At 43.6% G+C, this 27976-nt stretch overlaps 1 protein-coding gene across 1 annotated transcript; it reads left to right on the forward strand.

The window, feature by feature from the left end:
- Positions 1–33: 33 nt before the first annotated feature.
- LOC311149994 (bromodomain and PHD finger-containing protein 3-like) lies at positions 34–27976 on the forward strand (the record flags this gene model as incomplete). The annotated part of the gene is made up of 12 exons (XM_084187228.1): positions 34–1574; positions 4014–4170; positions 4817–4948; positions 7357–7485; positions 8392–8704; positions 9859–10137; positions 15155–15754; positions 15842–15923; positions 17870–17964; positions 25550–25647; positions 26273–26427; positions 26975–27976. 12 exons carry the CDS (start codon positions 34–36, stop codon positions 27156–27158), a joined length of 3765 nt encoding a protein of 1254 aa, XP_084043354.1. The 3' UTR covers positions 27159–27976.

Consider the following 27976-nt stretch of genomic DNA (forward strand, 5'->3'; position numbering starts at 1 on the left):
GAAGTGTGTTGGGCTTTGTGTGGTTGGAGGCGCATGAGGAAGCCACGCCGGAGGGGCCACCTGGCCGGTGGAGGGGATTGTGGTGGGAGGAAGTCTGACCAAGCTGGTAGGGGGCGAGGAGGGCCCCGCCAACGCTCCCCCTCACCCTACAGCCTAAAGCTGTCCCCCACCAGAGAGACGTTAACTTACTCCCAGACCCAGAAAGTGGTGGAAGTGGACTTGGACGGCAGGCTCCACCGGATCTCCATTGTGGACCGTCTGACTGTCATCACGGAGGACGAGAGGATGGCCCAGGACATCGCAGAGTGCAACAGCAACAAAGAGAACAGCAAACAGCCCCTCGCACCAGCCAACCCCGGAAGCAAGCCACCTGCCATGCCCAGAGGCCTCAAGAAATACTCCAAACATGCCTCCTCCACATCATCGTCGTCCTCCTCCACCCCTCAGAACTACTGCCCTAACGCTCACTCACAACCTTACTACAAAACCAACTCCTCCTCACACAACCATCACCACACCCCCCTCCCTGAGCCCACCTTTCGCATGCTGGAGACCTTCAGCCCTTGTGCTGTGCCCCCTCTGCCTGTGGCCTACTACCGCTACATAGAGCGCTCGGCGGAAGAGCAGGAGGCGGAGGCAGAGTATGACATGGATGATGAGGACGCGGCCTGGCTGGAGATGGTGAACACTAGGCGGACGTCAGACGGCCACGCCACTATCTCCCCCGACACCTTCGAGCTTCTGGTGGACCGCCTGGAGGAGGAGTCATACCGGGAGGCTCGCAGCCGGGCTCCCTCACAGAGCGCCATCGATGACGACGCCTTCTGCTGCGTGTGCCTGGACGACGAGTGCCTCAACAGCAATGTTATTCTCTTCTGTGACGCCTGCAACCTGGCCGTGCACCAGGAGTGCTACGGCGTGCCCTATATCCCTGAGGGTCAGTGGCTGTGCCGCTGCTGCCTGCAGTCTCCCCAGCGGCCGGTGGACTGTGTGCTCTGTCCCAACCGGGGTGGTGCCTTTAAGCAGACCAGCGACGGGCGCTGGGCCCACGTGGTGTGCGCCATCTGGATCCCTGAGGTGTGCTTCGCCAACACAGTGTTCCTGGAGCCCGTGGAAGGGGTTGACAACATTCCGCCCGCCCGGTGGAAGCTCACCTGCTACCTGTGCAAGCAGAAGGTCCGCGGCGCTGCAATCCAGTGCCACAAGGCCAACTGCTACACAGCTTTCCACGTCTCATGCGCCCAGCGCGCCGGCCTCTTCATGAAGATCGACCCCGTGCGCGAGACCAACATCAACGGCACCACCTTCTCGGTGAAGAAGACAGCCTTCTGCGAGGCACACTCGCCGCCCGGCCAGGAGGAGGGCGTAGTGGGGTCGGACGAGGAGGAGACCACTGGGAGGGTGATGGGGGGCCTGGCCAGCCGAGGGCGCAGTGCCTACACTGAGTCCCCACTAGTGCAGAAGCGAAGCAAGAAGGAGGTCAAGCAGGGGAAGGGGAAGAAGGATCTGGAGGCGGCTGCCTGTCGTTCCGCCACTACACCGATGGTCACGGTTCCACAGATCCCCTCTCAAAGGTCTGTCTGTGTTCACCAGCCTCTTATTGTTGTTAGTGGAACATTAGCTAGCAGGATTCTACCCATACTGTCTTTACGCGCTCATGAAAGTATTTTCAAAAAACATTAGGAACACCTTCTCTTTCCATGACAGACTGACCAGGTGAAAGCTATGATCCCGTATTGATGTCACCTGTTAAATCCACTTAAATCAGTGTAGATGACAGGGAGGAGACAGATTAAAGAAGGATTTTTAAGCCTTGAGACAATTGAGACATGGATAGTGTGTGTGTGCCATTCAGAGGGTGAATGGGCAAGACAAAATATTTAAGTGCCTTTGAATGGGGTATGGTAGTAGGTGCCAGGTGGCATAGTTCCCAATCGTTCTGATCGTGCTCTGACTGTGACGTCATGCTGTAAAAGTTCTCCCGGCGTGAAAATGTTCCCAGTTCAATAATTGCACGCGCATCTCTTTATGTGGATGGCTGAGATCGTGCGGATGCCTCCCTCTCACACCCTCGAAACACTATTCTGTGGGCATGCACCTATGCTTCACACTTCTGCCAATCAATGGTGGCCAGGAGTATTGACACTGACCAATCAGAAGCTTGTTGAGGCGTGAGGTCAGCATATAAATACCCAGACTCACGCATCAACGTGCTGAGGGTTGATGTGAGGAGAGATTTTTTGCAATTGCAAAGACTTTGGTGCTACTTTTTCAATTGACAGTGCATATATATACAGTTGAAGTCAGAAGTTTACATACACCTTAGCCAAATACATTTAAACTCAGTTTTTCACAATTCCTGACATTTAATCCTAGTAAAAATTCCCTGTCAGTTAGGATCACCACTTTATTTTAAGAATTTGAAATGTCAGAATAATAGTAGAGAGAATAATTTATTTCAGCTTTTATTTATTTCATCACATTCCTAGTGGGTCAGAAGTTTACATACACTCTATTAGTATCTGGTAGCATTGACTTCAAATTGTTTAACTTGGGTCAAACGTTTCGGGTAGCCGTCCACAAGCTTCCCACAATAAGATGGGTGAATTTTGGCCCATTCCTCCTGACAGAGCTGATGTAACTGAGTCAGGTTTGTAGGCCTCCTTGCTCGCACACGCTTTTTCAGTTCTGCCCACACATTTTCTATAGGATTGAGGTCAAGGCTTTGTGATGGCCACTCCAATACCTTGACTTTGTTGTCCTTAAGCCATTTTGCCACAACTTTGGAAGTATGCTTGGGGTCATTTTCCATTTGGAAGACCCATTTGCGACCAAGCTTTAACTTCCTGACTGATGTCTTGAGATGTTGCTTCAATATATCCACATAATTTTCCTTCCTCATGATGCCATCTATTTTGTGAAGTGCACTAGTCCCTCCTGCAGCAAAGCACCCTCACAGCATGATGCTGCCACCCCCGTGCTTCACGGTTGGGATGGTGTTCTTCGGCTTGCAAGCTACCCCCTTTTTCTTCCAAACATAACGATGGACATTATGGCCAAACAATTCTATTTTTGTTGCATCAGACCAGAGGACATTTCTCCAAAAAGTGCAGTTGCAAACCGTAGTCTGGCTTTTTTATGGCGGTTTTGGAGCAGTGGCTTCTTCCTTGCTTAGCGGCCTTTCAGGGTATGTCGATATAGGACTCGTTTTTAATGTGGATATAGATACCTTTGTACCTGTTTCCTCCAGCATCTTCACAAGGTCCTTTGCTGTTGTTCTGGGGTTGATTTGCACTTTTCGCACCAAAGTACGTTCATCTCTAAGAGACAGAATGTGTCTCCTTCCTGAGCGGTATGATGGCTGCGTGGTCCCATGGTGTTTATACTTGCGTACAATTGTTTGTACAGATGAACATGGTACCTTCAAGCGTTTGGAAATTGCTCCCAAGGATGAACCAGACTTGTGGAGGTCTACAATCTTTTTTCTGAGGTCTTGGCTTGATTTTCCCATGTTGTCAAGCAAAGAGGCTCTGAGTTTGAAGGTAGGCCTTGAAATTCATCCACAGATACACCTCCAATTGACTCAAATGATGTCAATTAGCCTATCAGAAGCTTCTTAAGCCATGACATCATTTTCTGGAATTTTCCAAGCTGTTTAAAGGCACAGTCAACTTAGTGTATGTAAACTTCTGACCCACTGAATTGTGATACAGTGAATTATAAGTGAAATAATCTGTTTGTAAACAATTGTTGGAACAATTACTTGTGTCATGCACAAAGTAAACTATAGTTTGTTAACAAGAAATTTGTGGAGTGGTTGTAGACTCCGTGTGTAAGATGTTTAAATGTACATGGGGCCTCATCCCTACTCCAGATGCACGTTGACAATGTGCAAAGTTGAATGTTGCCCATACGGTATTTCAATAACTTAAAAATGTTGTAGCAATGAACAGAGACAAAGGAGTCTGAGCTTACTTTGAGTTGTGTGTTGAACCCCTCCCGATGACACACAGGTTAAACAACATCTGCAAAGGGATTCTTGTCCAGAGGAAGAAACAGTTCATGCAAAGGCTGCACAACTATTGGCTCCTGAAACGCCAGTCACGGAACGGGGTCGGACTCATTCGTCGCCTGCACTCCCACGTCCAATCACAGAGGCACATTGAACAGGTCAGAGGTCATTTGGCACTCCAAGGTCAAAGGGGCATGTTAACACCAGGGGCTTATTTTGTTGGATGCAATGTAATGAAAGAGTGCAGATATCAGTAGAAATATAGAATCTGGAGAAATATCATTAGTACAGCTGTCAAACTCTGTTTAAAATTGTACATGTTTTTGGAATCATGTGTGTTCTAATACATTTATATCTGTTAAATTGAATATGCTCCTGGGAGTATAACAATGATGTTCAGTAAATTCAAATCCCCAGGTGCATCTCAATAATATTAAAGGTCCAGTGCAGCTGTTTTCTGGGTAACAATTAAGTACCATACTGTGATTGTTTTTAATTAAAACGGTCAAAAACAAACTAGCTTCATAACAAAGAGCGATTTCTCAAGCAACATTTTTGCTAGGACTGTCTGGGAGTGGTTTCTCTCCTCATCTTCTCTCCCCATCTCCTCTCCTTCATCTTAACTGAATAAATAGTAGAAAACAGGACGGGTAAAAGCAAAATGGTGTATCTTTACCAGGAATTTGCTTTCACCTGTCCAATTTCTTTCCCATCATGTCTTCTCGTTCATTAAGTGATACAATATAGGGGTTGCTTCAATTGTATGTCGGGGAGTTGTTTGAATTAATCTCTGTGTGTTTGCAGCCGGAGCAAGATGAGAAGGTGTGTGCTGTGAGGGAGGAGCTGAAGTACTGGCAGAAGTTGCGACACGACCTGGAGAGAGCCCGGCTATTGGTGGAGCTCATCCGCAAACGGGAGAAACTGAAGAGAGAGCAGGCAGGGAGAGACCAAGGATCATCAGCTAGATTCAGTCGTGGGCCGATATTTTTATTGGTCAGGGGGCCAATCCGCTCATAATTACAAATAATTTGTAGACTGCAAATTGACTGCAAGAAACCCAAACCGATATATTTGACTAAAACATAATCATTTCAAACCTTGCTTACATTTGTATATGATCACATATACTGTATCTCTCTATTATGCATGGGAGTACTTTGGAACAGATTTCCAAAATTAATATCACTTGGAGCTGATGTGCTGGTGATTTTAAATTGTTTCATGTCCCCCAAAACAAAACAAAACTTGGGGGGCCAAATAATTTGGCACGCAGGCTTGCCAATTGGGGAACCCTGGACTGGACTGTCCATGCTTTGACAATTCAGGTTATTACTGATATTTTTTTTGTCAATGAGTTCCCCACGTAAATAAAAGGTCAAGATACTCTTTCATACAGTACCTATAGCAGTGTTTTCCCTAATCTCCGACCGTCGGCTAAACAGCCGATAACAGACTCATTTTCGTCTGGCTACTTTTCCCACTTAAATTGACTAGGCTACTTTTCATTTAAAGGTCCAATGCAGCAATTAAGTAGCTTACTGTTATTGTTTTCAATTAAAATTGTAAAAAGGAAACAAAAATAGCTTCTTAGCAAAGGGCAATTTCTCAAGCAACTGTCAATGTAACTACTGTCCTTTAAAAGCTTTGCAATTCTACATGTATTTTTTCTTTTTATGGATTTTGTTACTATGTAGTTACCATAATGCTTTAAAGGGCAAAATAAACGATCTGAAAAGGGACTGTATCCACACATTTCGTAGTGTCGTCACCATGCCTCTCTTCAGTACATCGTCTGTTGGAAGCATTGGGTGGGGAGGGAAAATGGAAAATTAACTGTTATTGGCATAGATTTGGAACTCATTTTCTTATAGGTCTATTAACTAATTTACTGCATGGTGATGTCACCATGTAAGGCCAAAACTCCATCCCACCAAAATCACGTTTTTGACTGCACTGGGCATGCTTGAAACTGGTTGTAATTGCATTTTTTCAAACGATGCCATGCACACAATTTAAGGAGTACATAAATAAATGTGGTAGCACTGGAAAACTGGGATTCCCTTTAGTCCTGATCATGTAGGCCTAGGCCTAGCCGATATCCAAAACAACTAACAATAAACTGAATTTATACATTTTCAGTAATTTTTATTGTAAAATAATGTCTTGGCCTGCCTGGTAACATCTGGTGATATCACCATGCGGTAAATTAATAGACCAATAAGAGAGTTCCAAACCTCTCTGCCAATAAAAGCTATTCTACTCCGAGCAAAATTCTTGCTTGAGAAATTGCTAAGAAGCTATGTTTGTTTCTTTTTGAACATTTTGATTGAAATCTATCACAGTAAGTTGTTGCCCAGAAATGATAATACTGTTAGAAGCTAATTATACTTATATGGTAATATTAAAGATATTGATGTAGGCTTACTGATTTGATTAAAGTGTTAACAATGGAGTATTCAACTGCTGCTTTCTGTGTAGCAAAGCCCATGTTTAACACTTGCTTCATTCTTCAATCATACCTGTACGTCTATTGCAGACAGAAAATGCCCAAGAAAAGAAAATTTGTCAGACTCTTAAAGGATTATTTTTGAGTTGCAAACACTTGTTGAAATCCTTCATTAATTGAATTGATGTGAAAAATATTTACGTTTAAAATAAATTCAATTTTTTATATGGAAATGTGCAATATAGACATTTTATATATGAGTATGTGATTTAACTTTATCCTTTTGTCCAACTTAACCAGCAAAATAGAGGAAAGTATCAGTGTGTATTTGTATTTTTTTTAGCTGGAAGATGAGCCTGGGAAGTCTGTCCACAGCCACAGAGCCAATAAAATACATAATTTGATGAACAAACATTGTGGCAATTCAGATCTTGCAGTAAAACTGTAAATATGACTTTAATCTCAAGAGAAGACTGGTTTAATGTTTAAAAAGGTGTAATGTTCTCTTAGAAAAATTGACCTGATCGTATAGGCTTAGACGATATCCAAAACAACTAACAATACACCTAATTCATACGTATTCAGTCATTTCTATTGTAAAATCATGTCTTTCTATTCAATACCATAACTCAATTCACCAACTCGTTAAAGTATTAAATAATTGAGCTGTGTATTTCGGATTGGAAACAAGGCATTAGAATGTACCAGAGGCCACCAAAATAGAAATTGTTCGGCAAAATAAGCACTCTGGCTGAATACTTGTTCTATTTGGCTGGCTACTTCATGTACTTAGGGAAAACACTGACCTATAGTCTGCTGAGGAATTTAGATTTACATGAGTCTGTGTTGCTGGCCTCCCTTCTGACCCCACCACCCCTCTCTCTATGCTTCCCCAAAGGTCAAGGTTCACCAGGCGGCCCTGGAGCTACAGCTGACCCCGGTGCAGGTGTTGCTGCGCTCCACACTGGACAAGCTGCAGGAGAAAGATGTGGGCCAGATATTTGCACAGCCCGTCAATCTCAAGGAGGTCCGTCACCATGTTAATACTGTTGAACCTTGAAGAAATGAACATCATAGTTACAGACTGACCGGTCAACTGAACGAGCAATAACAAACTGGGACATGTGTTAAATTAAAATAAAACTACTTGTGTACGCTACAGGCAAACGTAAATGTTGCTAACGTGTTTAAAAACATATTTATTATTTATTTAGAAAATGCACGTAAATTGACGTTATCAATATATTTTTATAAAGATTTGAAGCGGTTTTATGTGAATTTCAAAGTTATGTCAGTAACTTTGGTCCTCTGTAGCTCAATTGGTAGAGCACGGCGCTTGTAACGCCAGGGTAGTGGGTTCGATCCCCGGGACCACCCACACAAAAATGTATGCACACATGACTGTAAGTCGCTTTGGATAAAAGCGTCCGCTAAATGGCATATTATTATTATTATTATTATTATTAATTGTCCCAAATGACCTCCATTTCCGACGTGTTCGTATTTCTGAGGTCATACTGAACTGCCGGGGAGATGTTCAGGGAAAATTATACATAGCCTGCACAGTACTGAGATCTGTTTGTAATTGATACTGGGCATCCGATTCCTTCATATGGTTTATGATGTGTTGTGGTGGTGTTGGGAGGTGTCCTGCTGCATGCGTCATGAAAACTACCACGTGGTCTGTTCAGCTTTGTTATGAATTGCCAAGTCAATGTGTGACCCATTGTCTGTTCGTAGTCAATGTTTTCCTATAACTGTTGCTTAGCTTAGGGTTGCCTATGTTTTTTACTTGGTCCCAAATCACCCCTCATCCCATGTCCTTTCAGATCTACGGATTAATGTAATTGACATGATAATGGTGGCTTGACTTCAGACTGTCTGTGTCTCTCTACCTGATGGTCTCTCTGCTCTCCCTTCTCTGTGTCGCCAGGTCCCAGACTATCTGGAGTTCATCAGCCAGCCCATGGACTTCACCACCATGCGCTCCAAGCTGGAAGTCCACAGCTACGACTCGGTGGCCTACCTGGAGGCCGACTTCAACCTGATGGTGGCCAACTGCCTGCTGTACAATGCCAAGGACACACTGTTCCACCGCGCCGCCCTGCGACTCCGCGACCTGGGCTGCGCCATCCTCCGCCACGCCCAGCGAAAGGCCCACAACACGGGCCTGGACCCGGCCACGGGAATGCACCTCGCCGAGTCGCCCCAGAAACATGACTACTTCCGGAGCACCTGGGAGGGCGGTGAGTAACGCGGTGGCACGGATGTTGGCTTGTTTCTGAACCAGGGCCACGCTCAGTAGGCAAACGCTGTGGAACTTCATGAATAGAACTGCCGTGATTCCTTATTTTACACATCAGAAAGGCATGTTTGTTCTATGTAATCTATTTCTATCTGAACGTTCCACAATGTTGTGCTCTGTTGAACGTGGCCCAGCTTTTAAGTAAACCTGTAGCAACAAATGTCTCTACGCTAGGCTAGTACTGCTGCTCTAGGGATTAAGGTAAAATACAAACAAATGTATCACTGATTCTTTGTCCCCCAAAAAATGCCCCAGAATTGTTTATTTCTATTTGTTTGGGATTTTCACAACAAGAAGTGAACGTGGTCAATGGCGCGGTCTCCGGCCGAAAATGTTAGAGGCTCTATTGGCCGCAGAGACAAAATGCAATTCTACGCATTTTGCCATGGGGCGGTGAGAACATTTTACAGTTTTAAAGCTAGTGTCCTGCAATTCTACACATTTTGTCATGGGTCCCGAGAGAAAATTGCAGTTTTAAAGCTAATTTCCTGCAATTCTACACATTTTGCCATGGGGCTGAGAGAAAATGTGCAGTAATTCTACACATTTTGCCATGGCTTATGCCACGTTCTTATGCTATCTGAGTGTAACATTATGACAAAATCAATGGGGGCCCCATGCCATGAAATTCTTTGCATTTTTTATTCTCCCTGACTGTCTAGTTTTTATTCTGGTGGTTAGTTCTCAAAGATGATTACAAATTATAGAGCTCCATTATCTTTTCTACATACTTTATATCTGGTTTTAGTCTGAAGTTAACACTGAAAACGTTTTAACATCCCCAAAATTATTCCCCCCTCCCCCAAAATGTGATTATTTTTGTACTTATAATGTTTTACATGTTTTTTGGAATGGCAGCCTAAATGAATATAGGGGAAACACTGGTACCTTTTCTGCCTGTAGCCCAGATACTTTGTTCTGATTTATTTTGGAGTGAGCTCAAGCCTGTGGTGAATGATAATATTTAGGGTAGCTATTTTGAGCTGCTTTATCGTGTTGAGGAGTTTGCTGTCTTGTGGGCTATGATATTGACAGTGGTTTTACCATTGACCAATAATAAACCCATCCACTGTGTGGTGTTCTGTCCCTGTGTAGTGGACACTCTGCTGGACCCCGAGAACCGTCTGCACATGTCGCCCGAGGAGCAGCTGAAGGAGCTGCTGGACAAGCTGGACGTAGTGACCGCCGTGCGCTCCAGCGGCGCCCGCACCCACCGTATCCGCCTCCTGCGGCGCGAGATCAACAGCATCCGCTATCGACAAGGCCAGCACCACCGCCACTCGCTCTTCAATGGAGACAAAGAGGAAGAGGAAGACAAAGACGAAGAGGAGAAAGACGAAGAGGTCGACAGCGGCCTGTTTTCTTCAGATAAAGGTGGGTGATAAAAGCGGCTGCAATCTGTTGTTGTATGATATTGACATTTGATTACATACAGTGCCTTCAGAAAGTATTCATACCCCTTGACTTATTCCACATTTTGTTGTTACAGCCTGAATACAACGTTTATAAAAAATAAATAATATCTCACCCATCTACACACAGTATCCCATAATAACAAAGTGAAAATATGTTTTTAGAAATTGTTGCTAATTTATGGAAAATGAAATACGGAAATATCACATTTACATAAATATACACAACCCTGAGTTTATACATGTTAGAATCACCTTTGGCAGCAATTATAGCTGTGAGTCTTTCTGGGTAAGTCGTAAGAGTTTTCCATTACATTTTACATTTTAGTCATTTAGCAGACACTCTTATCCAGAGCGACTTAGAGTTAGTGAGTGCATACATTATAATAATTATTTTCATACTGGCCCCCCGTGGGAATCAAACCCACAACCCTGGCGTTGCAAACGCCATGCTCTACCAACTGAGCTACATCCCTGCCGGCCATTCCCTCCCCTACCCTGGACGACGCTGGGCCAATTGTGCGCCGCCCCATGGGTCTCCCGGTCGCGGCCGGCTACCAAAATTCTTCAAGCTCTGTCAAATTGGTTGTTGATCATTGCTAGACAACCATTTTCAGTTCTTGCCATAGATTTTCAAGCAGATTTAAGTAAAAACTGTAACTCAACCACTCATGAAATTTCACTGTCTTCTTGGTAAGCAACTCCAGTGTAGATTTGGCCTTGTGTTTTAGGTTATTTTCCTGCTGAAAGGTGACTTCATTTCCCAGTGTTTGGTGGAAAGTAGACTGAAGCAGGTTTTCCTCTTTTGCCTGTGCTTAGCTCCATTCCATTTCTTTTTTTATCCTGAAAAACTCCCCAGTCCTTAACGATTACAAGCATACCCATAACATGATGCAGCAACCACTATGCTTGAAACTATGGAGAGTGGTACTCAGTAATGTGTTGTATTGGATTTGCCCCAAACATAACACTTTGTATTCAGGGCAAAAAAGTTGAAATGCTTTGACAAATTTTTTGCAGTATTATTTTAGTGCCTTGTTGCAAACAGGATGCATGTTTTGGAAATGTTTTATTCTGTACATCCTTCCTTCTTTACACTCTGTCAATTACGTTAGTATTGTGGAGTAACAACAATGTTGTTCATCCATCCTAATTTTTCTCCTATTACAGCCATTTAAACTCTGTAACTGTTTTAAAGTCAACATTGGCCTCATGGTGAAATCCCTGAGCGGTTTCCTTCCTTTCTGGCAACTAAGTTAGGAAGGACACCTGTAGTGACTGGTTGTATTGATACACCATCCAAAGTGTAATTAATAACTTTGGGATGCTCAAAGGGATACTCAGTGTCTGCTCTTTTTATTTGTACCCATCAACCAATAGTTGCCCTTCTTTGCGAGGCATTGGAAAACCTCCCTGGTCTTTGTGGTGGAATCTGTGTTTGAAATATACTGCCTGACTGAGAAACCTTACAGATAATTGTATGTGTGGGTTACAGAGATGAGTGTTAAACACTATTATTGCACACAGAGTGAGTCAATGCAACTTATTATGTGACTTGTTAAGCACATTTTTACTCCTGAGCTTATACTGAACAAAAAATGTAAATGCAACATGTAAAGTGTTGGTCCCTTGTTTCATGAGCTTTCCGTTTTTTCCTTTTCCTCACCCAACCTAGAATACCCGACTGTATTACCTCCCAAGATAATTATCTTAGGTTATAGTCACAGCCCAGTATATTCCCCCTCAAGCCGATACCATGACGGCCCTCAAAGAACTACATTTTACATTTTTTTACATTTTAGTCATTTAGCAGACGCTCTTATCCAGAGCAACTTACAGTTAAGTGAGTGCATACATTATTTTTTATTTTTCATACTGGCCCCCCGTGGGAATCGAACCCACAACCCTGGCGTTGCAAACGCCATGCTCTACCAACTGAGCTACATCCCTGCCGGCCATCACGACTCCATTTTGCTCCTCCCTTCCTATAGGCAGAAACTCAAACAGGAAGTACTCGTGCTAAGGACTATTCAACACTGGTCTGACCAATCGGAATCCATGCTTCAAGATTGTTTTGATCACGCACGCGGACTGGGATATGTTCCGGGTAGCCTCTGAGAATAACATAGACTAATACACGGATACGGTGACTAAGTTCATCAGGAAGTGTATAGGAGATGTTGTACCCACTATGACTATTGAAACCTATCCTAACCAGGAACCGTGGATAGATGGCAGCATTCGCGCAAAACTGAAAGCGCGAACCACCGTATTTAACCATGGCAAGTTGTCTGGGAATATGGCCGAATACAAACAGTGTAATTATTCACTCCATAAGGCAATCAAACAGGCAAAACAACAGTATAGAGACAAAGGTGAGTCGCAATTCAACGGCTCAGACACGAGCTGGGACCGAGAGACTGAAAAACAGCTTCTATCTCAAGGCCATCAGACTGTTAAATAGCCATCACTCTGCAGCTTCCTCCCGGTTACGTAACCCTGCACCTTAGAGGCTGCTGTCCTATATACATAGACTTGAAATCACTGGCCACTTTAATAATGGAACACTAGTCACTTTAATAATGTTTACATATTTTTGCTTTACTCATGTCATATGTATATACTGTATTCTATTCTACTGTATATTGGTCTACGCCACGCCGACATTGCTCGTCCTAATAATTTATATATTTCTTAATTCCATTCTTTTACTTTTACATTTGTTTGTATTGTGTGTATTGTTGTGAACTGTTAGATATTACTGCACTGTTGGAGCTACAAACACAAGCATTTTGCTACTCCTGCAATAACATCTGCTAAACATGTGTGTATGACCAATAACATTTTATTTTATTTGATAAAAGATCCCAGAAATATTCAAAATGCATAAAAAGCTCTCAAATGTTGTGTAAAAATGTGTTTGCATCCCTGTTAATGAGCATTTCTCCTTTGCCAAGATAATCCATCCACCTGACAGGTGTGGCATATCAAGAAGCTGATTAAACGGCATTATCATTACACAGGTGCACCTTGTGCTGGGGACAATAAAGGCCACAAAAATCTACAGTTTTGTCACGTAGCACAATGCCACAAATGTCTCAAGTTTTGAGGGAGCGTGCAATTGGCATGCTGACAGCAAGGATGTCCACCAGAGCTGTTGCCAGAGAATTTAATGTTAATTTCTCTACCATAAGTCATTTTAGAGAATTTGGCAGTACGTCCAACCGGCCTCACAACCGCAGACCACATGTAACCACGCCAGCCCTGGACTTCCTCATCCGGCTTCTTCACCTGCTGGATCGTCTGACACCAGCCACCCGGACAGCTGATGAAACTGTGGGTTTGAACAACCGAAGAATGTCTGCACAAACTGTCAGAAACCGTCTCAGGGAAGCTCGTGTGCGTGCTCGTCATCCTCACCAGTATCTTGACCTGACTGCAGTTCGGCGTCGTAACCGACTTCAATGGGCAAATGCTCACCTTCGCTGGCCACTGGCACGCTGGAGAAGTGTGCTCTTCACGGATGAATCCCGGTTTCAGCTGTACCGGGCAGATGGCGTCGTGTGAGTTTGTGTTTTGCTGATGTCAACTTTGTGAACAGAGTGCCCCATGGTGGCGGTGGGATTATGGCAGGCATAAGTTATGAACACAATTGCATTTTATCGTTGGTAATTTGAATACACATAGATACTGTGACGAGATCCTGAGGCCATTCATCCGCCGCAATCATCTCATGTTTCATCTCATGTTTCAGCATAATAATGTCCCCATGTCGCAAGGATCTGTACACAATTCCATGGCCTGCATACTCCCCAGCCATGTCACCCATTGAGCGTGTTTGGAATGCTCTGGATCGACATGTACGACAGCGTGTTCCAGTTCCCGCCAATATCCAGCGACTTCTCACGGCCATTGAAGAGAAGTGGGACAATATTCCACAGGCCACAATCAACAGCCTGATCAACTCTATGCGAAAACGATGTGTCGCGTTGCATGAGGCAAATGGTGGTAACACCAGATACTGACTGATTGTCTGATCCACGCCCCTACCTTTTTTTAAAGGTATTTGTGACCAACAGATTCATATCTGTATTCCCAGTCATGTGAAATCCATAGAATTTATCTCAATTGACTGATTTCCTTATATGAACTGTAACTCAGTAAAATTGTAGAAATGTTGCATTTATATTTTTGTTCAGTGTATTTAGGCTTGCCATAACAAAGGGGTTGAATACTTATTGACTCAAGATATTTCAGCTTCACATTTACATTTTACATTACTTTAAAAATGTAAAAAAACGTAATTCCACTTTGACATTATGGGGTATTGTGTGTAGGCCAGTGACAAACAATCTCAATTTAATACATTTTAAATTCAGACTGTAACACAACAAAATGTGGACAAAGTCAAGAGATGTGAATACTTTCTGAAGGCACTGTATACCCAGAAACAGACTATTTAATGATCTGCTCTGCTGCAACGAGACCGGTTGCAAACATGAGCTAACAGCAAATTATCGTTAGGTAATTGAGCAAGGGTCCCCCTACGCACCAACTTAAAGCACCTCACTGTCTGCAGTCTAGTAAGTAGGGTCCCACGTAGTTGCCTCTCCAGGCACATTCTGTGCTTCGTGTCGTCCTCTGCACCGCCTTCTTGTGGACTCGCCTCATACAGTCATGTCATCCCACTTCTGACACCAATGTAGCACATTTCAGGGGGGAACCGAGAATACTAGGCAGTCAAACCCTACTCAAGCATGCTAGTGTTTATACCATTGAAGTTGTGTAACTCACCTATCCATTTAGTTTTGCTGAGGTCTGTGAACATTTTACTTTGTATTTGTATTGTACGCCCTTACTAATTACTGCTTTAAGCCCATGTGGGACAGTTGTGAGAGCTAGAATGGCGAAAGCCCTGAATTAATCATCGAAGTTTGATGTAAATGAATTGTCAATTTGATTGGTCCCTTCTCTTTCAGAGGACCTCAAATATACCCCACCCCCATTGCTGGAGCCAACGTGCCTGGCACCTCACCCTCTGCAGAGAGACACGCCCCTGGAGCCTCCCACCCTGCGCCCCATGACTGGGGAGCCAAGGACCCTGGGCCATCCCAACAAGCGTCTGAAATTGGACAGCGAGAGCTCAGATAATGGTACACCCACCCTTGCCGCTACAGGGAATTATGATTGCACTAAAGCAGAAGAGGCGCGCAGTTTGCACTGTGGAGGGCCGGTGGTCAACGGCCTTTCTGACCATTCGCCCTCACACCCCGTCACAACGGGAGTAGGGCGGCGGACTTCTGTGCTTTTCAAAAAAGCAAAAAACGGAGCAAAGCTGCTTAGAGAGAAAGAGAGAGACAATCTTTTACTGAATGGGAAAGCTGGGGAGGCAGTCACTAGCAGCAGTGCCTCCCCAAACCCCAACTCAGCTTTAAGTACCCCATTATCCACCCCGTCTAAGACCCCCCAGCAGACCCCGACCCCGTCCTCATTCACCACCCCCGAATGGGGGAACCCTAGTCGAGGTGCCATCTCAGAGGGGGAGCTGGACAAGATGTCTAACCATACACTGGAGAGTGGTGAGTGGCTGAAGAAGCATATTTTTGTTAAACTTATACTCTGCAAGTGTCTGGCATATCTGATAATTGGTTTCTGTCTTCTTTCAGGACTCACCAATGGGTTCACAAAGCACAAAGATGGTGGTTCTGACTCAGACTGTAGCCCTCTCCCAATCCTCCACAAAGAAATGTAAGACATACACCAGCTCATTTGTGTGTTGTTTATTCTTTAGAGCAATTGTGCACACATGCACTCCGATATTATGATCCTGTACTACCTTGATATAAATCCAGAGTTAAAAGGGCTACAATAACTAGCCAAAATCAAGAAAGGTATTCATGGCATGTTTTAAATTGCTGGGTAGGTTAACAGCAATAAAAGTGATCATGATATTTGAGCTGATCTCATATAAATGTAGCCAGTGAAAATCAGATGATAACCTACAGTTGAAGTCGGAAGTTTACATACACCTTAGCCAAATACATTTAAACTCAGTTTTTCACAATTCCTGACATGTAATCCTAGTAAAAATTCCCTGTTTTAGGTCAGTTAGGATCAGCACTTTATTTTAAGAATGTGAAATGTCAGAATAATAGTAGAGAGAATGATTTATTTCAGATTTTATTTCTTTCATCACATTCCCAGTGGGTCAGAAGTTTACATACACTCAATTAGTATTTGGTGGCATTGCCTTTAAATTGTTGAACTTGGGTCAAACAATTCGGGTAGCCTTCCACAAGCTTCCCACAATATATTGGGTGAATTTTGGCCCATTCCTCCTGACAGAGCTGGTGTAACTGAGTCAGGTTTGTAGGCCTCCTTGCTCACACACACTTTTTTTCAGTTTTGCCCGCACATTTTCTATAGGATTGAGGTCAGGGCTTTGTGATGGCCACTCCAATACCTTGACTTTGTTGTCCTTAAGCCATTTTGCCACAACTTTGGAAGTATGCTTGGGGTCATTGTCCATTTGGAAGACCCATTTGCGACCAAGCTTTAACTTCTTGACTGATGTCTTGAGATGTTGCTTCAATATATCCACATCATTTTCCTTCCTCATGATGCCATCTATTTTGTGAAGTGCACCAGTCCTTCCTGCAGCAAAGCACCCCCACAGCATGATGCTGCCACCCCCCGTGCTTCACAGTTGGGTTGGTGTTCTTCGGCTTGCAAGCAACCCCCTTTTTCCTCCAAACATAACCATGGTCATTATGGCCAAACAGTTCTATTTTTGTTTCATCTGACCAGAGGACATTTCTCCAAAAAGTACAATCTTCGTCCCCATGTGCAGTTGCAAACCGTAGTCTGGCTTTTTTATGGCTGTTTTGGAGCAGTGGCTTCTTTCTTGCTGAGCGGCCTTTCAGGTTATGTCCATATAGGACTTGTTTTACTGTGGATATAGATACTTTTGTACCTGTTTCCTCCAGCATCTTCACAAGGTCCTTTGCTGTTGTTCTGGGATTGATTTGCACTTTTCGCACCAAAGTACGTTAATCTCTAGGAGACAGAACGCGTCTCCTTCCTGAGCGGTATGACGGCTGCGTGGTCCCATGGTGTTTATACTTGCATACTATTGTTTGTATAGATCAACGTGGTACCTTCAAGCGTTTGGAAATTGCTCCCAAGGATGAACCAGACTTGTGGAGGTCTATAATTTTTTTTCTGAGGTCTTGGCTGATTTCTTTTGATTTTCCCATGATGTCAAGCAAAGAGGCACTGAGTTTGAAGGTAGGCGTTGAAATACATCCACAGGTACACCTCCAATTGACTCAAATGATGTCAATTAGCCTATCAGAAGCTTCTAAAGCTATGACATCATTTTCTGGAATTTTCCAAGCTGTTTAAAGGCACAGTCAACTTAGTGTATGTAAACTTCTGACCCACTGGAATTGTGATACAGTGAATTACAAGTGAAATAATCTGTCTGTAAACAATTGTTGGAAAATGTACTTGTGTCATGCAGAAAGTAGATGTCCTAACCGACTTGCCAAAACTATAGTTCGTTAACAAGAAATTTGTGGAGTGGTTGAAAAACGAGTTTTAATGACTCCAACCTAAGTGTATGTAAACTTCCGACTTCAACTGTATGTGCAGTACAATGGCACAGCTTACGGAAGTACTGTGTACCCCAACAGCAGCTCACCACCCAAACGTAGCCTCGGAAAACCAGCACTTTCCAAAGTACAGTTCCTGGATACTGTTAACGGGGATGCAGATTACACCGCTACAGGTATGTGTATCAGAGTATCATTGATGGACTCATTAGAGGATCTCATTATCCATATTTATAAGGCATGGTCGTTGTCCTTACACTGTTTACCAGAAAACATTAAACATTCAGTCATTAAAACAATAGTCACCACCTACACCTCCTACGACTCTTCATGCAATGATATGGGCTTGCGGTCCTTGGAGTCCCGCCGCACCCACTTCTGCAGATCATTTGCCCAGAAGCTTGAAAAATCACAGGATTACATTAAATGTTTGCCTCAGACGAGAGGCCATGTCAGTGGTAGATCTACCTGATCCAGTCACAAACTGAACCTTCCCCCTACTCGGACTGACAGATACTACAACAGCCCTATTCCTTACTTTGTGAGACTGCTTAATGCTGCTTAACCTTAATATTGTATACTACATCTCATATTATAAAATGCATGTATTTACTTACGTAGGCCTATGTATGCTGCAATTCCGCTTTCAGCTGCAAATGTGTACAATTCCGAATAAACATAAAACATATATATCATTTATATGTACAGTGCATTCGGAAAGTATTCAGACACCTTCCCCTTTTCCACATTTTGTTACGTTACAGCCTTATTCTAAAATGGATTAATACAAATAAAATTCTCATCAATCTACACACAATACCCCATAATGACAGAGAAAACAGGTTTTTAGACATTTTTGCAAATAAATATATATATATATATATATATATATATATATATATATATATATATATATACATTTTTAGTCATTTAGTCATTTATCCAGAGCAACTTAGTTAGTGAGTGCATACATTTTCATACTGGTTCCCCGTGGGAATCGAACCCACAACCCTGGCGTTGCAAGCGCTATGCTCTACCAACTGAGCTACACGGGACTATATATATAAATATAAAATATATATATGAAATATACCTTATTTACATAAGTATTCAGACCCTTTGCTATGAGACTCGAAATTGAGCTCAGGTGCATCCTGTTTCCATTGATCATCTTTGAGATGTTTCTACAACTTCATTGGAGTACACCTGTGGTTAATTCAATTGAGGAAGGAGGGGTTGTTTATCAAGCTTGATATTATGGGGGTAGGAGGAAGAATGTACAACTGGATAAAGGATTTCCTATCCAGGTGAGGGTGGGGAAGTCTTTATCAGGCAGCTACTTGGTGGATAATGGTACACCGCAGGGGAGCATGGTTAGTCCTCTGTTGTTCAGTCATGGTTAGTCCTCTGTTCATCCCGTCTGGATTACTGCAACTCGCTGTTGGCTGGGCTCCCTGCCTGTGCCATTAAACCCCTACAACTCATCCAGAATGCCGCAGCCCGTCTGGTGTTCAACCTTCCCAAGTTCTCTCACGTCACCCCCCTCCTCCGCACACTCCACTGGCTTCCAGTTGAAGCTCGCATCCGTTACAAGACCATGGTGCTTGCCTATGGAGCAGTGAGGGGAACGGCACCTCCGTACCTTCAGGCTCTGATCAGTCCCTACACCCAAACGAGGGCATTGCGTTCATCCACCTCTGGCCTGCTGGCTCCCCTTCCTCTGCGGAAGCATAGTTCCCGCTCAGCCCAGTCAAAACTGTTCGCTGCTCTGGCACCCCAATGGTGGAACAAGCTCCCTCACGACGCCAGGACAGCGGAGTCACTCACCACCTTCCGGAGACATTTGAAACCCCACCTCTTTAAGGAATACCTGGGATAGGATAAAGTAATCCTTCTACGAACCCCCCCCCCCACCCCCCACCCAAAAAAAAAGAAACAAAATTTTTTTATAAAATAAAGAAAACAAAATGAAAAAAATAAAAATAAATGAAAAAGTGGTTTACCCACTGGCTATAGGGTGAATGCACCAATTTGTAAGTCACTCTGGATAAGAGCGTCTGCTAAATGACGTAAATGTAAATGTAAATGTAATGATCAATGATGTTTACTCTCAGGTACAGCCGGATATAAGGAGGTCGTTATTTGCAGATGATGGTGCCTTATGGAAGTGGGGGAAGAAATGTGCCATACATAGTCAGGAAGGTACAAGAAGCAATTGATGAGGCAGAGCGGTGGGCATTAATGTGGGGATTCAGGTTCTCTGCAGAGAAAACTCAAACAGTGTTCTTTACCAGGAGGAAGGTGGGAGATGAGGTATGCTTGAGGTTATATGGGAGAAACTTGAAGAGGGTGGGGGCCTTCAGGTTCCTTGGGGTATACTTTGATACTAGACTGACCTGGGCAGAACACATTGAGAGAGTGGTGGGAAAGTGTAAGAAGGTGCTAAATGTGATGCGCTGTCTGACGGGGAAGGAGTGGGGGCTGGGCGTTCCTCATTGAAGACCATGTATGTTGCATTGATCCGATCTGTAATAGACTATGGAAGTATAGCATATGGTTCGGCAGCCCGGACCGCAATGGAAAGGCTAGATGTCATACAGGGGCAAAGACTCCGAATATGTAGTGGGGCATTTCGGACGTCCCCAGTGGCTGCATTACAGGTGGAGATGGGGGATATGCCGTTGCAGATGAGGAGACCGCAGCTGGCAATGAATTACTGGATCAACCTACAAGGACATGGGGTGTCTCATCCTGCGAAAGGGATTTTACAGGCATGCTGGGAACATGAGCGAAGACCGAACACAAGCTTTGGGTGGGTGGGTAATACCCAGGCGAAGGAGATGGGACTGTATGGAAGGGTGTTTAGTCCATCGGTAGTTATTCCTGTCAATCCACCATGGCTACTCCCGTCTCCAGTAGTTGATCTAGAAGTGTTGGATAGACTACAGAAAGATATGGAGGGTGTTGATCCAGCTGATTTCTTTAAGAGACGTCTGGAAACTGTGTATCAGGACTTTGTGGCCATTTACACAGATGGTTCAAAAGATCTAAGGACAGGACGTACTGGGTCAGCATTTGTAGTGCAGGAATGTGGGGTGGAAGTCAGGAAACGTATTACAGATCATCTGGCTGTATATATGGCGGAGCTGATGGCCATACTGTTGGCCTTGCAGTGGGTGGAGGAAGTTAAGCCAGACAGAGTAGTTATTTGCTCTGATTCATGTGCAGTGTTAATGAGTCTCCAGTCCTTTAGCTCACGTAGCAGACAAGACCTGCTTTATGAGGTGATACAGACCCATGGCAGGATTAAACAGTTGGTTATTCAGATAAGATTTACTTGGTTCCAGCCCATGTGGGGGTGGAGGGGAACGGGGCGGTAGATGAACAGGCTAAACAAGCACTTAGTAGTGGGGATGTTGATGTTGAAGTGTCAATGAGCAAGGCAGAGGCAAAAATACTGATATATACAGTGATGGTGAAGAGATGGCAGGAGCAGTGGAATATAAATAATTAGGGAAGGCATTTATTTCAAGTACAGAGGAAAGTCAGGGAGGGGAGGATGGCAGGAAGGGACAGAAGAGAGGAGGCTATTTTTACAAGATTAAGGGTGGGACACAGCCAGTTGAATAAGACATTAAACGTGATAGGAAAGCATCCATCAGGAAAGTGTGATTATCGTCAGGAAATAGAGACTGTGGAGCATGTATTGCTACAGTGTGGGCAGTATCAGAGGGAAAGAGAGAGGATGAGATTTAGTATGAGGGAGAAGGGGATACAGGAAATTAGTTTAGAGATTGTATTGAGTAGAGCGTCATTAGATAAAGTCTCAAATATTTTGTTATCTTTTTTAAGAGAAACAGGGTTGGCAGGTAGGATTTAGTTTATCCCTGTCTCTGGCCCACACTCCAGTACGGTAGGTGGCGGTAATGCACCATAACGTTGGATGCCAACCGCAGATAAACCCCACTGAAGAAGAAGAAGAATTCAATTGATTGAACATGATTTGGAAAGACACACACCTGTCTATATAAGGTGTCATAGTTGACAGTGCATGTCAGAGCAAAAACCAAGCCATGAGGTTGAAGGAATTGTCCATAGAGCTTCGAGACAGGATTGTGTCGAGTCACAAATCTGGGGAAGGGTACACAAAACATTTCTGCGGCATTGAAGGTCCCCAAGAACACAGTGGCCTCCATCATTCTTAAATGGAAGAAGTTTGGATCAACCAAGACTCTTCCTAGAGCTGGCCACCCAGCCAAACTCAGCAATCGGGGGAGAAGGGCCTTGGTCAGGGAGGTGACCAAGAACCTGATGGTTACTTTGACAGAACTCCAGAGTTCCTCTGTGGAGATGGGAGAACCTTCCAGAAGGACAACCATCTCTGCAGCACTCCACCAATCAGGCCTTAATGGTTTAGTGGCCAGACAGAAGCCACTCCTCAGTAAAAGGCACGACAGCCCTCTTGGAGTTTGCCAAAAAGCCCCTAAAGGACTCTCAGACCATGAGAAACAAGATTCTCTGGTCTGATTAAACCTACATTTAACTCTTTGGCCTGAATGCCAAGCGTCACGTCTGGAGGAAACCTGGCACCATCCCTACGGTGAAGCATGGTGGTGGCAGCATCATGCTGTGGGGATGTTTTTTAGCGGCAGGGACTGGGAGACTTGTCAGGATTGAGGGAAAGTTGAACGGAACAAAGTAAAGAGAGTTTGTTAATGAAAACCTGCTCCAGAGTGCTCAGGAGCTCAGACTGGGGCGAAGATTCACCTTCCAACAGGACAACGACCCTAATCAAAAAACCAAGTCAACGCAGGAGTGGCTTCGGGACAAGTCTCTGAATGTCCTTGAGTGGCCCAGCCAGAGCCCGGACTTGAACCCGATCGAACATCTCTGGAGAGACCTGAAAATAGCTGTGCAGCGACGCTCCCCATCCAACTTGACAGAGCTTGAGAGGATATGCAGAGAATAATGGGAGAAACTCCACAAATACAGGTGTGCCGAGCTTGTAGCGTCATACCCAAGAAGACTCAAGGCTGTAATCGTTGCCAGAGGTGCTTCAACAAAGTACTGAGTAAATGGTCTGAATACTTATGTAAATTTGATATTGTGTCTAAAAACCTGTTTTTTCTTTGTCATTATGCGGTATTGTGTGTAGATTGATGAGGATTTTTATTTTTAAATCCATTTTAGAATAAGGCTGTAACGTAACAAAATGTGGAAAAAGTCGATTGGGCAAAGCATGTTGATTGGGCAAAGCATGTTAAATGTACTTTTTCCTCTCGCCTTTTCTCCGTCAATCCTCCATATTCCCTAGCGAAACTGCACTCATCCATTGAGAACGAGTCATAAGTAATTTCTTTGATTTAGCTTTGAATGGTTATTAGAAGTAGTTTCTTATACCATGTGTGACTGTCACCATCATTGATCTACATTGAACAAAAATATAAACGCAACATGCAACAATTTGAAAGATTTTACTGAGTTACAGTTCATATAAGGAAATCAGTCAATTTAAATAAATAAATTAGGACCTAATCTATGGATTTCACATGACTGGTCACAGATACCTTTAAAAAAAGTTAGGTATCAGAAAACCAGTCAGTATCTGGTGTGACCACCATTTGCCTCTTGCAGCACGACACATATCCTTCTCATAGAGTTGATCAGGCTGTTGATTGTGACCTGTGGAATGTTGTCCCACTCCTCTTCAAGTTGCTGGATATTGGCGGGAACTAAAACACGCTGTCGTACAAGTCGATCCAGAGCATCCCAAACATGCTCAATGGATGACATATCTGGTGAGTATGCAAGCCATGGAAGAAGTCGGACATTTTCAGCTTCAAGGAATTGTGTACGGATCCTTGCGACATGGGTTTATGCATTGTCATGCTGAAACATGAGGTGATGGCGGCGGATGAATGGCACAACAATGGGCCTTAGGATCTCGTCACGGTATCTCTGCATTCAAATTGCCATCGATAAAATGCAATTGTGTTCGTTGTCCATAGCTTATGCCTGCCCATACCATAACCCCACCTCCACCATGGGACACTCTGTTCACAAAGTTGACATCAGCAAACCGCTCGCCCACACAACGCCATACATGCTCTGCCATCTGCCCGGTACAGTTGAAACCGGGATTCATCCGTGAAACGTAAAATTGAAATGTATTTTCAGGATGGAAAAACGCTTTCAGTGTAATCTTAAACGGCTAAAACCAGATATAAAAAAAAAAATGAAAACTAACAGTCAACTAAATAAAAGCAATACAGTCAGGGAGAATAGAAAATTCCCCCCAAAATTAATTTAGCAGTATTCAATTTATTATGTTTCAGCAAAAGAACAAAGCACTAGCCATAGCAAAATGCATAGAATTGTAGGAAATTTGCTTTAAAACTGCAACATTTTCTCTCGGCTCCATGGCAGAATATGTAGAATCACAGGAAACTGGCTTAAAAATTCAAAAATGTATCTACACTGCCAAGATGGGGGCCTCAAAAAGGTTCTCTAAAGTTCAGCCGCAACGTGCACGTCCATTGCCACTCCTCCTGCCACGCATACCACCTAAGCCCCTTTTTTATCCAGATAAAACCCTGGTAGTGCATTTAAAACATCTCAATAAAGACATTTGTACCTCCAACTTGTCCCAACTCATATTTTCAGAAAACTCAAATTAAATACAAAAACTACATTTGCAGTGACATACAGTGCCTTCAGAAAGTATTCACACCCTTTACTTTTTCCACATTTTGTGGTGTTAAAGCCTGAATTTAAAATGGATTCATTTGACATTTTTGGTCACTGGCCTACACACAATACCCCATAATGTCAAAGTGGAGTTATGTTTTTAATTCTTGAGTCAATAAGTATTCAACCCCTTTTGTTATTTTATGCCTAAATAAGTTCAGTAAAGATTTGCTTAACAAGTCACATAATAAGTTGCATGGACTCACTCTCAATAATAGTGCAATAATAGTGTTTAACATGATTTTTGAATGACTACCTCATCTCTGTAGCACCCCCCATACAATTATCTGTAACGTCCCTCAATCGAGCAGTGAATTTCAAACACAGATTCAACCACAAAGACCAAGGTTTTCCAATGCCTCGCAAAGAAGGGCACCTATTGGTAGATGGGTAAAAATAAAAAATAACAGACATTGAATATCCCTTTGAGCAAGGTAAAGTTATTAATTACACTTTGGATGTAACAATACACCCAGTCACTACAACAATATAGGCGTCCTTCCTAACTCAGTTGCCGGAGAGGAAGGAAACCACTCAGGAAATTTGAGACCTAAAAATGAGGCCAAAGGTGACTTTAATGGCTGTGATAGGAGAAAACTCTGCTTTCCAGCCGTCACTTGGAGACAAATTCACCTTTCAGCAGGACAATAACCTAAAACACAAGGCCAAATCTACACTGGAATTGCTTACCAAGAAGACAGTGAATGTTCCTGAGTGGCCGAGATACAGTTTTGACTTAAATCTACTTGAGAATCCATGGCAAGACCTGAAAATGGTTGTCTAGCAATGATTAACAACCAATTTGACAGACCTTGAATAATTTTGAAAAGAATAATGGCCAAATGTTGCACAATCCAAGTGTGGAAAGCTCTTAGAGACTTACCCCCAAAAGACTCACAGCTGTAATCGCTGCCAAATGTGCTTCTACAAAGTAAACTCTGTACTTCATTTACTACAAAAGCCATTTTGTGACGTTAGCATATTTGTATTTTGTTTTCCCCTCTGTCTCCACAGGCAGTGGTATCCTGATGCCTTTTGAGAACGGTGCGGCGCTGGAATCCCTGGACTTGGTCTGGGCCAAGTGTCGGGGGTACCCCTCCTACCCTGCATTGGTGAGAGAATGCAGTGGGCAAACATCTGCTCCTACACTGAGACAGGCCCCAAATTGATAAGAGCAGCAGTTACCTGAGCTGATCATCATAGGGTTATCATTTTGGAAATGGTTTTCGGTCTGAAATATGGAGATTTAAAGTTAGGCCACTCAGAAATCCACTAATAGAAAGCGTATTGCATTTTGGTGCATATTTGCTGTTGAATAGAATGACAATTTCTAAAGGATAGTTCAGAATCACACAGAATTAGTTTATAGACCAGGGGTATTCAAATATGAGGTCTGCAGCCTGCTGGTTTTCTGTTCTACCTGATAATTAATTGCACCTACCTGGTGTCCCAGGTCTAAATCAGTCACTGATTAGAGGGGAACAATGAAAAAAAGCAGTGGAACTGGCTTTGAGGTCCAGAGTTGAGTTTGAAGGGTGTAGACCATGCCCCATACTGCTCAGTGTATGACGCCTTTTAACTGTAAAAGTTAAGCTTAAACCACCCTAAAAGCCAATTTAACACAAAGCATCTTGCCTTTTGGCACATATTTGCTGTTGAATACAATTACTGTCTATGTAATATTGGTGTGTTTTGTGTCAAAATAAAACCAATCAATCCATCTTTCCCATTGTCCAGATAATTGACCCTGAGATGCCCAAGGAGGGCTTGTTGCACAACGGGGTGCCCATCCCCGTGCCGCCGCTGGACGTCCTGCAGCTGGGGGAGCAGAGGACGGAGGAGGCCGGGGAGAAGCTATTTTTGGTGCTCTTCTTCGACAACAAGAGGACATGGTGAGACGGGGGCGGTGTTTGGCTACCACTTGGATGAGTGACCACAAGCAGCTCTCGAACCTCTTATCTAGATTTTACGGCTGCTTCATATCTTTGGGTTCTACTGAAGAACATGCCCACAAACCTTTGACAAGTTTTGCTATTGTGTAAAGGCCCATGTGTCTAATCTCAATGACCATGTCCAATGTCTATTTGAGCTCATTGCGGTCAATAACTGTTGGATAGACACATTCCTCTGCTTATAATACACCTGATTTTTAACAATCAATGAGTAGAAAGTATAGCCTAGTCTGTGAAAAAAGTCCTGGCCCTAGTTATAACATACTATATGTGATTCATATAAAAGTATGTTCATTGTATTGGAATTTGGGACTTCATCAGGTCACCTTTAGCTTTTTCCTGAACATAGGAACACCTGCTCAAAGTCAATGGATAATAATTTGGTGGGTGCTTGTCCTATTTCACACATGTACAAGTGTGTATTAATACGCATGTGTGAATTGAATGAATTTGCTTCAACGGCCCTCCCATCTCTTGCCCCCTGTAGGCAGTGGCTACCACGGGACAAGGTGACTCCTCTGGGTGTGGACGACACGGCTGACAAGCTGCACATGATGGAGGGCAGGAAGACCACGATCCGCAAGTCTGTGCAGGTGGCCTACGACCGCGCCATGGTCCACCAGAGCCGCGTGCGCCACGACCAAGCCTTTGTCACCTCCAACTACCTGTAGCGATGGGGAGACACTATTGCCCGGGCCCCAAATCAGCACTGAACCTTACACACTTATCATAGGTCAGAAAGGTCTGGATGGCTTTAAGCTTACCTGGACACTCCTCGTAGGTCTGGATGGGTGTATGGCAAGGAGTATGCCTACTGGTTACACCTTTCTTAGTTCTTTCAGATCTATGCAGTGTCTGAGGGTCGATGCACCTCATTGCCCCCTATACCAAACCACTAATCTCACTACTCTCTGATTTCAGGCTGTATAGAGAGAGATGGAGAGGTATCTATTTATCCCACTTAGTGGGAGGAGGGAGCCTAATTTTCCTCTAAGTCAGTAATCCTCAAACCTTCTCCTGGAGAGCCGCAGTTCTGCAGGTTTTTGACCCAGCTTAGTGCCATCACACCTGATTCAACTAATCAACTGATCTTCAAGCCCCTGGTGAGCTGAATCAGGTGTTTCACTGCTGAGCTGGTACATGCAGTACTGTAGTTCTCCAAGAGCAGGATTAGAGGTATTTATTTGTGTGAGCCATCTTGATGCCCCTTAGAACTGATACAGGTAGCTGCAGTGGCTGGATCAAAGTTCAATTAACACCTCCATTTTTGTATAATGCTACTGCCTAGAAATCAAATGGTTGGAAAATAGATTTCTCATATTTATATGAACTGTGAAACAGTATAAATGGATCACTGCCATTTTTCTTACACTTTTAAAATTTTTATGTTTTAGAAACCACTTGTTATATATTGTAATGACACATGTACAGTTGAAGTCGGAAGTTTACATACACTTAGGTTGGAGTCATTAAAACTCGTTTTTCCACC

Source organism: Coregonus lavaretus, assembly GCF_964263955.1.
Source record: "Coregonus lavaretus genome assembly, chromosome: 22".
NCBI lineage: Eukaryota > Metazoa > Chordata > Actinopteri > Salmoniformes > Salmonidae > Coregonus > Coregonus lavaretus.